Source organism: Pan troglodytes, chromosome 10 (genome assembly GCF_028858775.2).
Source record: "Pan troglodytes isolate AG18354 chromosome 10, NHGRI_mPanTro3-v2.0_pri, whole genome shotgun sequence".
NCBI classification, from domain to species: Eukaryota; Metazoa; Chordata; class Mammalia; order Primates; family Hominidae; genus Pan; species Pan troglodytes.
In genome coordinates this window covers 51,344,674-51,356,401 of record NC_072408.2, presented here as the reverse complement: position 1 = coordinate 51,356,401, position 11,728 = coordinate 51,344,674, and the positions used below count along the sequence as shown (strand labels likewise).

At 33.5% G+C, this 11,728-nt stretch overlaps 1 protein-coding gene across 7 annotated transcripts in view; it reads right to left on the bottom strand.

Moving 5' to 3' along the window:
* Positions 1–2,031: 2,031 nt before the first annotated feature.
* NELL2 (neural EGFL like 2) overlaps positions 2,032–11,728 on the bottom strand; it is a 406,822-nt gene continuing 397,125 nt past the window's right edge. For all 7 annotated transcript variants that reach the window (XM_016923593.3, XM_063785724.1, XM_016923590.4 and 4 more), the window contains one exon: positions 2,032–2,741. In XM_016923593.3, the coding sequence (XP_016779082.3) occupies positions 2,691–2,741 (51 nt within the window). In that variant the 3' untranslated portion in view covers positions 2,032–2,690. The remainder of the gene's footprint in view (positions 2,742–11,728) is intronic.

Here is an 11,728-nt window from a genome sequence, read left to right as displayed (position 1 = left end):
AACTATACAGGTTACTAAACCAAAGAATTATAGCGAAATATTCTCTCTTTTTTTTTTTTTGCAGAAAAGGGGAAATAAAGAAAATGGAGTAAAGACTATTTTCACCAAGGCCTGCCCTTAAAGGGGCTAAGCACCCTCAAAATAAATTCATGCTTCTTAGCTCTCACTTTCCCTTAATATTGGCACAACTCAGCCATGGCATTCTGCCAATTATCATCAGAGTGAGAAATGGGGTATTAACCTTCCCTTTTTCAAGGAACAAAGTTCTTAAGAAACAATTGATTACTGCTTGCCCAGGGTCTGCACATGAAACAGTAATTCTCCTGGGGAATCTACTATTTGTGGAGTAAACCTTGAAGAAAAAAAAATTCAATCTGAATTCATGTGTTGCTTTAATAGTCGTTGAATTATCATAGTCTTGTATTTTCCTTCTTTTCTTCTTAACTGTGAGTTTTCTTTCACTCAGCGGCCTATAGAAACCAAGGATCTGCAAGCCACCAATATGCCCAGAGCCCTACAAAGATTTCCAAAGGATTTGTAATATAAAATTCCAGCCTTGCTTCTCCTTCCAGAAGGACATATCTAAATGACAAATATGTATCTATATGGGTGTATACACACACACACACACACACACTCCTGCAAACATAATTTCTTACTCTCTTATAAAAATGAGTAAAGTATACTTTTTCAGGAGGATTCAATATGAAATCACAAAGCTATATAAGGAAAAAATAACTTGAAAAAACTTCAAATTAACAGATATCTTCTTGGAAGCTAAATTGCTATTTACCATTGTAATACAGCTGATAAAAAATAAACCTTATGCTCTGTTGAATTAAATTAAATTAAATTAAACATAAAAAGGCCACAGAAAAATCATTTATGATAAATTCAGGGAATATAGCTACTTGATTTTACACATTCAATAAATATTACCATGCCAAACTATGATGACATTTTTGAATTATCTTTCAACTCAGCTCGTGCTAGGTTGTTTCCATAGCAATAGTGAGTGAACAGTTAAAAGCCACTTTATCATTTCTGTAGCTTGCAGTGCTCACCTTGTGTTCATTTTAATTTTTTTTTAAAAATGCCTCTATGCATCGAAAATTAATTTGACAATACTTATATTTCCTTTTCACCCTAGTGTAAAACATAACAGGGCAATATTGGACTGGCTTCCTTTATTGAGTTTCAGGATGTTTACTTTTATCCCCTGACATTCTGGTGCATCAAAATATTTAACATGTAATTAATATCATAATATCTTTTAACATTGAGATTTTTAAAAATTTTATATCAAAACGTGAAGGACCAATTCTTGAAGACATTCCCAACCTCACATACTGCTCTCCTTATGTGTATCAGTTAGAATCCTGGCAGGAAACAGATGGCACACTCAAGCTGGCTAATTAAAGAGTAGAACAAAGGGACCGTTTATAAAGATATGCCTAGAAATAGAGAAAACAAGACTGAACAGTTACCTCCCAAGGACAGAATAGCCAGAGCTGTTAATATCCCTAAGCCAGAAGATGCAAACAGTAGAAGTTATCAGAACCTGGTGAGGCAGTGAGACAGAGAGCAGTACCTTTCAAGAGATATAGCCTTCAGTAAGGTGACACACCAAATCATGGCGGTCGCCAGGCAGGAAGGGAGTCAGCAGAATAAATATCCAAACTTGACCTCTTCCTAATATGCCAGCTGTGTTTCCTGCTGCAGTATAATTGAAACCAGACAAGAATCAAGAGGAAAAGGAACCCACTATTAGGGTCTGTATAGGTCAGCCACCCCAGGATGCACAGCAGGGTAGAATGGGTGAAATTGAGGATCTAGAGAGGAAGAACTAAGTTATCCATCACATCCCTTACTTAGGCATATCATTTTCAATTTGGAAATTTGGAAATAGCAACTTTCAATTTAGAAATAGCATAGCAGGAGTTTATCATCAGCAGAACTAGAATGCAATTTTTATAGTGAATCATCTGTGGAAAAGAGGAACATATTAAACAAGATACTCAGACTCACATGTGTTATAAGGTAAGAGAAATATTTATTTAATTTTGCACAAGAACGAGCTTATACTGAACAAATTCAACCAAATAATATTAAGTGCAGTAAAACAAGGAAATAGGGATGACTTTTCCTGTTAGAAAATATTAAGTAACCATGCCTGTGCATTATTTTTATCATTACAATAACTTGTTTCAGATTTCTTTTCAGAGTGTACTGTACATAACATGTTATAGCTTCTTTGCTTTACTTCTGAAAATATAATTCATTCACTGCCTGACATTTTATTTCTTGCAGTGAGGAACCTAACTGATTCTTGAAGATTCTGATCTAGAGGAAAATTTTCTGCACCAGTGAAGCTAGAGGCTTTCACAGATCCAATGGGCTCAGGCTTTCTATCCAGGGTTCAGGATGTCACGGTATATACTGTACACCCATTCTTCTACATGGTGATGTGAGACACAGTAGAGGCAGACTTGAGGTCTAATTTTGCCCCAGTAATTTTCCTTTTGTGATTTTGTCAAGCTCTACAAATTTCATAATTGAAAGTTCACTCAGCTATTAACAAAGCTGCATTTAGCTGCCCACAAATCACCCAATTTAAGTTTTAACTTTTTTTTGGTCTTTTTAATGAAAGAACATTCTTTTGACAGAAATCTCCCATGAGACAGTTAACTTCACAGTTCCTGAAGGCACTGTGGATCCACTGAGCAACAGATGTGGCCATTCTAGATTTAAAAAAAGTAGAAAGAAAAACAGTATGAATTTTTAAGCCATTAGTAAATGATCACATTTATTGATTGATTGGTACTTACAAACAAAACTGTATAATTTATTTCTGCATTCCTAAAAATTCAACGGCCCAATCACTTTTCATGACTCTACTATTGCAGACTCAATTATTATGCCCATTGTATTTGTGGGAAGTCATAAACTGGCTTTATTTACTCATTGGCATCCTCTGTATCACATTTGTTCTTTCATTTATTTGCAAAATATGTACTGAGTCTATGTAAGCACTACGTATATTAATAAATAAAGCAGACATGGTCACTACCCTCACAGAGCAGGGTTTGCAGTTTATCTAGGGAGAAAACTAGTAAGTACCATGCAAACATATAATCAAAAATTGTGAAAAGTGCTAGAAAGGTGCTGTGAACTAAATGTTTGCATCCTCTTAAAACCCACATGTTGAAATCCTAATCCCCAGTGTGATGGTATTAGGAGGTAAAGCCTTTGAGAGGTAATTAGTGAATGAGGGTAGAGCGCTCATGAATGGGATCAGTGCCCTTATAAAAAGATAAGAACACATGCGTCCTCTCTCTCTATCTACCATGTGATACAATGAGAAATGGCCATCTGCAAACAGGAAGTGTCCTTGGCAGATACCAGATCTGCCAGGGTCTGGATCTTAGAATGTGAGAAATGAATTTCTCAGCCTCCAAAATTGTGAGGAATGAATTGTCGTTGTTTAAGCCACCCAGTCTATGGTATTCTGTTACAGCAGCCGGAACTGACTAAGACAAAAGGAAATAAACTAGGTGGTGGTGTGAGATTAATAAAAGACTAGCTACTTAGTCAGTGCCCAGGGTAGACTGTTCTGTGAGGTGATATTTAAACCGAGACCTGGAGACTGCATGAAAAGGTGGCCAAACGCGCAGGGAACAGCATAAGGAGAGGCTTTGAAATGAGGAGAGTTTTGTGTAGTTAAGAAACTGAAAAAAAGCTTTGGGTAAGAATTTTCAGTTAGGGAAGAAAACTGTGGTGATGAAATAGGATAAATAGGCAGGGAAGGGCCAGATATGCATAATTAGTTTTTGATATAAGGTATCAAAACAATATAGTGTTGTACAAAGAAGAAAAACCTTCTATCCTATTCTTTTGATTCCCTGCACTCTTACTTTTCTCAACCAGCTAACTCATAGATAATGTTAATATCGTTTTTAAAACCGTGATGGTGATAATATCCCTCCATTCCTTAAGTGTGTACTCTGTGTCAGACACTTTGCCAGGCATTTAAAATACATTATCTAATTTCAACCTCACAGCATTCCCAGTGGGATTCCTATTAATAGTCACATGTTTTAGATTCAGAAACTGAAGATCAGAAAGCTTAAATATCATGTCCAAAATCACACAGCTAGTAAATGGTAGAGCTAGGATTAAAACTCAGGCTAGCCTGACTCTAAAATACATCCTCCATTATATAGTTTCTCTCAGAAAATTGGCTTTTGATGATTGAAATGCATTATACTTTAATATGATAAAAATTGAAAGTGTCTTTGTTTCTATAAAAGGAAACCTGAAAAGATTTTGATAGTCTAGCCTTTGCTAAAGCACACGATAAGGAAAAAGCCAGTATATATCCAAGAAGAATATTATCAGTTTAACTTATTTGCATCTTTTCTAACTTATTAGTAAGCTGAGTTCATATTCTGGCAGTGACAGACTCAACCATTTCTTAGACCCCTAGTGGCATTTTAAAGTTTTGTCATCATATCTCCAGCCCCTAACATATTCTTAGAGACAGAACTGTTCGATTGAGACTTGTAGAACTCAGCTGTGCCCCAGAATCTCCAAGATGCCCCAGGCTGGAACCATCTTTGCCTCTCCTGTCTGACAAAGGCCACTTCGAGGTGCCGGCTCAGAGGCACAGGTTTTCTGACCATAACCAGGTCACACAATCTTTCCTAATTCATTGGCCCAATAAAGTGATGGGTGTACCAGTTCCTGGGAATATCAGCTCCTCAAATTATATGGCTTTGGAGCAGAAATATAATTAGGGAATTTCTGGAGCTTTCCATCACTGAGTATGTGCAATTAGCATTAGAACCCTATGGGGAAGAAACCATTAATATTGCACCCATAAGTATGTCTTAGGAAGGGATTCTTTGTTTTCTAAAATCTTCCAGGAGTGTGTTGCTTATTCCATATGGATATGTTCTGCTATAACAGGATTCTACAAACCATATCAATGGCAGCTCCTTAATTAGGGAAGCATGGACAACTAATAAAACATCCTACTTGGATTCCAGTTTTACTGATAGCATAGCTTCTTATATAAGACTAACCCTCCTATAGATAACAACTATAAAGTCTGAACAAAATACAAAAACAACAATTGAAAGCAATAGAGAGTGTCAGGCAGACACTACAGCAGTTTCAATCTTTGAAAGAAGGAAAATGTACTGTGTGAGTGTTGTTTTCACTTGGTATTCCCCCTTAGGGCACTCCCCAGTCTGTGCAGCTTGAGATAACTATAAGGAAAGCAGAAAGCCACAATCTCACTGAGGTGTCAGAGGACAGCTTGGGGGTTGTCAGAGTGGCTGGAAATTGAGGGGGAAATATCTATAAAAGAAGAAGTGAATCAGTAAACAAACTCCTTTCAAATCCTTGGCTGATCTTTGAGTTGCAGAAGAGATTCTAAAGAGAAAATCAAGAGAGCCACAGTTTGAAGGTTGAAAGATATGAGAAGAGCTTTCAGATGCTGCTCACTGAAGCAGTGCGTCAAATCTGTGTCCTTCTAAGATATAAAGGATTGATAAACAGTTTAAGTTTTCCTTAGACTTCTATCTCTCACCACCTACAAAAAATCAACTAAAAATGGATTAAAGATTTACATGTAGCATTAATACCTGCAACTATAAAACTACTAGAAGAAAACATAAGACAAATGCTTCAGGACACAGGTTTAGGCAAATATTTTATGAGTGAGACCACAAAAGCACAGGCAACAAAAACAAAAATAGATAAATGAGACTATATCAAACTAAAAAGCTTCTGCACAGCAAAGAAAAAAATCAACAGAATGAAGAGACAACTTGCAGAATGGAAGAAAATATTTGCAAACTATTCATCTGACAAGAGATTCATATCCAGAATGTACAAGGAACTCAAATAACAGCAAAACACTGCAAGTAATCCAATTAAAAATGGGCAAAGGATTTGAATAGATATTGCTGAAAAGAAGTCATACAAATGACCAACACATATATTAAAAATGCTCAACATCACTAATCATCAGGGAAACGCAGGTCAAAACCACAACGAGCTATCATCTCACGCCAGTTAGAACAGCTTTTATTAAAAAGGAACAAATTACAAATGCTGGTGAGGATGCAGAGAAACAGGAACACTTGTGCACTGTTGGTGGGACTGTAAATTAGTAGAGCCATTATAAAAAACAGTATGAAAGTTTCTCAAAAAACTAAAATAGATCTAACATATGATCCAGCAATCTCACTACTGGGTTTTTACTGAAAGGAAAAAAAAATCAGTATATTGAAGATATATCTGAACCCCCATGCAGTATTTTTCACAATCACCAAGATAGGTAATCAACCTAAATGTCTATCAACAGATGAATGAACAAAGAAAATGTGGCGCATATCCATAATGGAATACCATCCAGACATAAGAAGAATGAAATCTTGTCATTTTCAACAACATGGATGAGACTTGGAGGACATTATGTGAAATAAGCCAGGTGCAGAAAGATACATACTACATGTTCTCTCTCATATGTTGGAGCTAAAAAATTCATCTCATAGAAGAATTATGGTGATCAGAAGCTAGGAGGAGTATAGGGGAGAGGAGGATAGGAAGATGTTGGTTAAAGTATACAAAATTACACAGCTAGATAGGAGGAATAAGTTCTAGTGTTCTATAACACTGTAGGATAAATATAATTAATAATAATTTGTTGTATATGTTCAGAAATCTAGAAGAAAGGATTTTGAATGTTCCCACCACAAAGTAATAAATGCTTGAGGTAAAAAAATACCCTAATTACCCTGATCATTGCATACTGTACATATGTATCAACACTGTGTACCCCCATAAATATGTGCAACCACTATGTGTCAACCAAACATAAAAGGAAAAACCAAATAATTCAAGCTTTCCACTGAAGGCCTAAAAGGGCCACGATTAGGTGTAAAACAATACCTACAGATTAAGAGATTCACGCTAAAACTAAAGGTAAATTTGAAACAGACCCCCCCCAACTGGTGTAAAGCCAACCTCTAATAAGTGCTAGGTTATTGGCTAATAATTTACAACCTGCTAGAACAAAAACAGTCTTCACAAGAAGCCAATGGAACCTATGATCTATAAAACATATCATCCATCATATCCAATATATTATAAAAATTAATAGACGTGAAGAAAAACAGGAAAATGTGGCTCCTAATGAAGAGAAAAAGTAGTGAATGGAAAATGACTCGAAGATGATCCAGATGTTGTAATTAGCAAAGACTGGGAAGTATCTATCATAAATATGCTCAAAAATGTTAAAAGATACAGTCATAATGAATGAACAAATGGTAAAACTTGGCAGAGAAATTAAACTACTAAAAATTAAGTGGAAATTCTGGAATTGAAAAATGCAATATCTGAAATGAAAAGATTCACTGGATGAACCTAATAGCAGATTAGAGATGGCAGAAGAAAAAGCCAGTAAATTTGAAGACAAAGCAATAGAAATTATCCAATCCATAAAACAAAGACAAAAATATTGAAATAAAAATAGAACTTTAGTGACCTTTAGGATAATTAAACCATCTAAGCGAATGTTTAATTGGAGTCTCAGAAAACTATGAGAGAAAAAAATGTGGCAGACAAAATATGTGAAAAAACGATGGCTCAACTTTTCTCAAGTTTGGTGAAATGACATCAACTTAGATATCCAAAAAGCCCAGCAAACACCAAAGAAAATAAAGACCAAAAAAAAAAAAAAAATTAGACCTAAGTGCATCATAGTCAAACTACTAAAAACAAAGATAGAGAATCATGAAAGGAAAAAGTAGGGGAAAAAAGAAATACTGCATACAAGGGAATAAAAAAACAAATGATCACTGTATCAGAAACAATGGAAACTAGAAAATAATAGAATATCACCTTTAAAGTTCTGGAAACAAATCTGTCAATCCTGAATTCTATATCCAGTGAAAATATTCTTCAAATATAAAGACACTTTCAGATAAATAAGAGTTGAAAGAACTTGTTACTAGCACACCTGCAATAAGGAAAATGCTAAGGAGTGTTATTCAAGCTGAAGGGAATGTAACCAGATGGAGACTCCAATATGTAAGAAGAAATGAAGAGTACCAGAAATGGTAAATACGGTAGTCTTTCCTTATCTACAGTTTATCTTTCCACAGTTTCAGTTACCTGTGGTCAACCATGGCCCAAACAAGTGAGTAAAATGTATGATAAAACATTTTGACAGAGAGAGAGAGAGAGAGAGAGACAGAGTTCACATTCACATAATTTTTATTACAGTGTATTATTATAATTATATTTTATTATTAGTTATTGTTGTCAATCTCTTACTGTGCCTAACTTATAAATTAAGTTTTATTGTAGGTATGTATAGAAAAAACATAGTATATATAGTGTTTAATAAGGTTCAGTATATTGTGGTTTCAGGCATCCACTTGGAGTCATGGAACGTATATCCCTTGTGGAAAAAGGAGCTATTACTATATGTGAATAAATATAAAATATACCATTTTTCTTTTCTTAATTTCTTCAAAAGACATAAAACTTATTAAAGCAAAAATAATAACACGGAACTGTAGGATTTATAGTGAACAGAGTTGTAAAATATATTACTGTTTTAGCACAAAAGCTGTGGGGATAAAATCATAATGTTGCAAAGTTCTTATATTTTATATGAGTAGTATAATACTATACCTAATTATAATATAATAGGTTAATGATATATATTATAATCCCTAGGACAACAAATAAAATAATAATATGAAAAGTTATAGTTTAAAATCCAATAGAACAATTTAGATAAAATAAAAATGTTATTAAAGAAAAAGAAGGCAGTAATGGATAAACAGGTGTATAAAATATAGATAGGACAAATAGAAAACAAATGACAAAATGGTAGTCCTAAATCCATCAGTGTCACAAATTACATTAAATGTAAATAAACAAAACACTTTAATAAAAGACAGATTTTCACACTAGGTGAAAAATAAGAACAATACATTATCTATTAAAAATGCACTTTAAATATAAAACTGTTGACAAATTGGAAGTAGATGAAGAAAACAATATACTATGTGGCTAAATAAATATTAGACAAAATTAATTTCAAGTCAAGAAGCCTTGCTAGAGATAAGGAGGGACATTACATAACAACAAAATGGCCAATTCAACAGAAGAGATAAATGAGTACAAGCTGTGCAATTCAATTCATATGAAATTTTATAACAGGCAAAATGAACTTATTACAAAGAAATAAAATTAAGGTTGTCTACTGAAAGTAGGTGTTACCTGAAAGGGGATCCAAAGGTACTCTCTGGAGTGTCGGATATATTCTGTATTTTGATTTATCAAACTCATCAAACTATATACTTAACTGTGAATTTCACTATAATAAATATTAACTTGATAAAAATGAAAATAAAAGTGACTCACTGAAACTCAGTCTGACTACTAGGAATAATAAGCACCTACTATCAAAACTCATTATAAAAAGTAATTATTTTTATATAGTGACACAGTAAAATAAGTTTCCTTAAGACCCTGCTATTTTTGGCTATATTTATTGTTAAAGAAGCCCTTGCCACTCTTCATGCTAACCTTTGAAAATCAAGATTAGAAGACAGTCAACTTTTAATTTTCAGCTACACTTATATTTGTTAATCCTATTACTATCAATATTTCAATATGTTTTAATAGAGTCCATTTCCTTTATTTTCAAGCTTTTTGTAGTTAAATAAAGTGAATATGTAATTATACATAATATTTTTTGTTTGTTTTCATTATAATCATGACCAGTACTTTTTTTATTATACTTTAAGTTTTAGGGTACATGTGCACAACGTGCATAATATTTTTATCTTAATTTTTATTATAAGCATTGTGATTACTTCAACAGCTGAATAATAATATATACTCTTCTAATATGTAATTAGAATATATTATATAAGTATAACACATCATACAATTGCATTGTATACAAAGTTACTATAACTTATTTAACTGTTCTATTGTTGGATATTTTCGTTTCTTCCTTAATTCTGTATGACAATGTTGAGATGGATATTGGCATGTATATAGCTTGTTTTATACTTTAGATTATTTCTTTAGGTTAGATTCTCAGACCTGGGATTAAAGAGAACAATATATTTGTGTGTGTATATGGGGGTGCGGATAGTATGTGTTGCATTGTGTATTTTTTAATGATATTAACAGTGCACAAAAATAATAATTCCAGTATATCTCTGTCAGCATTAGAAATTATTACGAGAAACTTTTTTACTATAGTATGTGAAAATAATTATTTATAATTTTAGTTTACAATTAAGGTTCAATTATTTAAAGGCTCAATGATTTCCTCTTTTATTTTAGTAGGTGTACTTTTTTAGTGAGTTGTTTATTTATCCTTTGCAGATTTATTTATGGGGGAAATAATTGCTTTTCAAAAAAGTTTTAGAGGCAACGTCTTACTTTGTCACCCAAGGTGGAGTGCAGTGGCATGATCATGGCTGACTGCAGCTTTGAATGCCTAGGCTCAAGTGGGCCTTCTGAGCAGTTGGGATTATAGGTATGAGCCACTGCACCCAGCAGTAAGTGCTTTTCTTATTAATGTTTATGTTTTTAATCTAACAAAGAAACCAAATCTGCTGAAGCTGTTTTTCTAGTATGTAGTTGTGACTTTTTTTTTTTTTTCGCTAATTTTATGTATCTATAGAAGCACTAATCTTTTCTTTCAGGTGTATTTTATCACTGATAAATTTTAAAAAGTATCTCCCTTCTAGAGTTTTGATAAATATTTAATTATATTTTCTTTATTTTAATTTATTTTAATATTTAACACTTTTTCCATGTGGAATTTGTTTTGATATGTAACATAATTTTTATAACTGTGTGTTATTTCCCTCAAATTGTTATTTAGTCATTCCATTATTTGTGAAATAATGTTTTCTTCCTCCATTGATTTGCAAAGTCCTGATCATATATTAAAAGCTTTATTATAATATTGCTTATTTATAGGTATTTTTTCCTTAGATCGAGTTATCTATTCTAATGTTAGAACAGAGGTCCACTGGCACAACTTCAAGTTTGTAGTTTTTGATAGATAAAGGCAACATTTACAAATGTGTGGTACCTACCCACCAACTACTTCCTCTCTCTCTCTCTCTCTCGTTCCCACTCTTGCCATGTGAAGTGCCTTCCCCGAAGCAGACCATGGTACTGTTTCCTATACAGCCTGCAGAACTGTAAGCCAATTAAACCCCTTTTCTTTGTAAATTACCCAAGCTCAAGTATTTCTTTATAGCAATGCAAGAATGGCCTTACACAGTGTGCTATCTAATATGACAGCCAGTAGCCACATGTGGCTATTGTGCAGTTGAAATGTGGCTAGTGTAACTAAGAAATTAAAATTTTCATATTATTTAATTTTAATTAATTAAAATTTAAATAGCCACATGTGGCTACTGACTAGCATATTGAACAACAGAGTGCCAGATAATAAGCTGATAGAGAATAATTTCCAAGGGTGACTGTGTCTGGTTTTGCTTATCATTATACACCTGGTACCAGCACAATGCCCCACACGGTGTGTATTTATCAATTAGAAACAAATAACTCAGAGGGGAGTAGAATGGAGACATAATAAATAAAATAGTGCTTTCAAAGCACTAAATTGTGAAGAATGCTTACCTCTAATGCAATACTTGAAGCTTGTTTT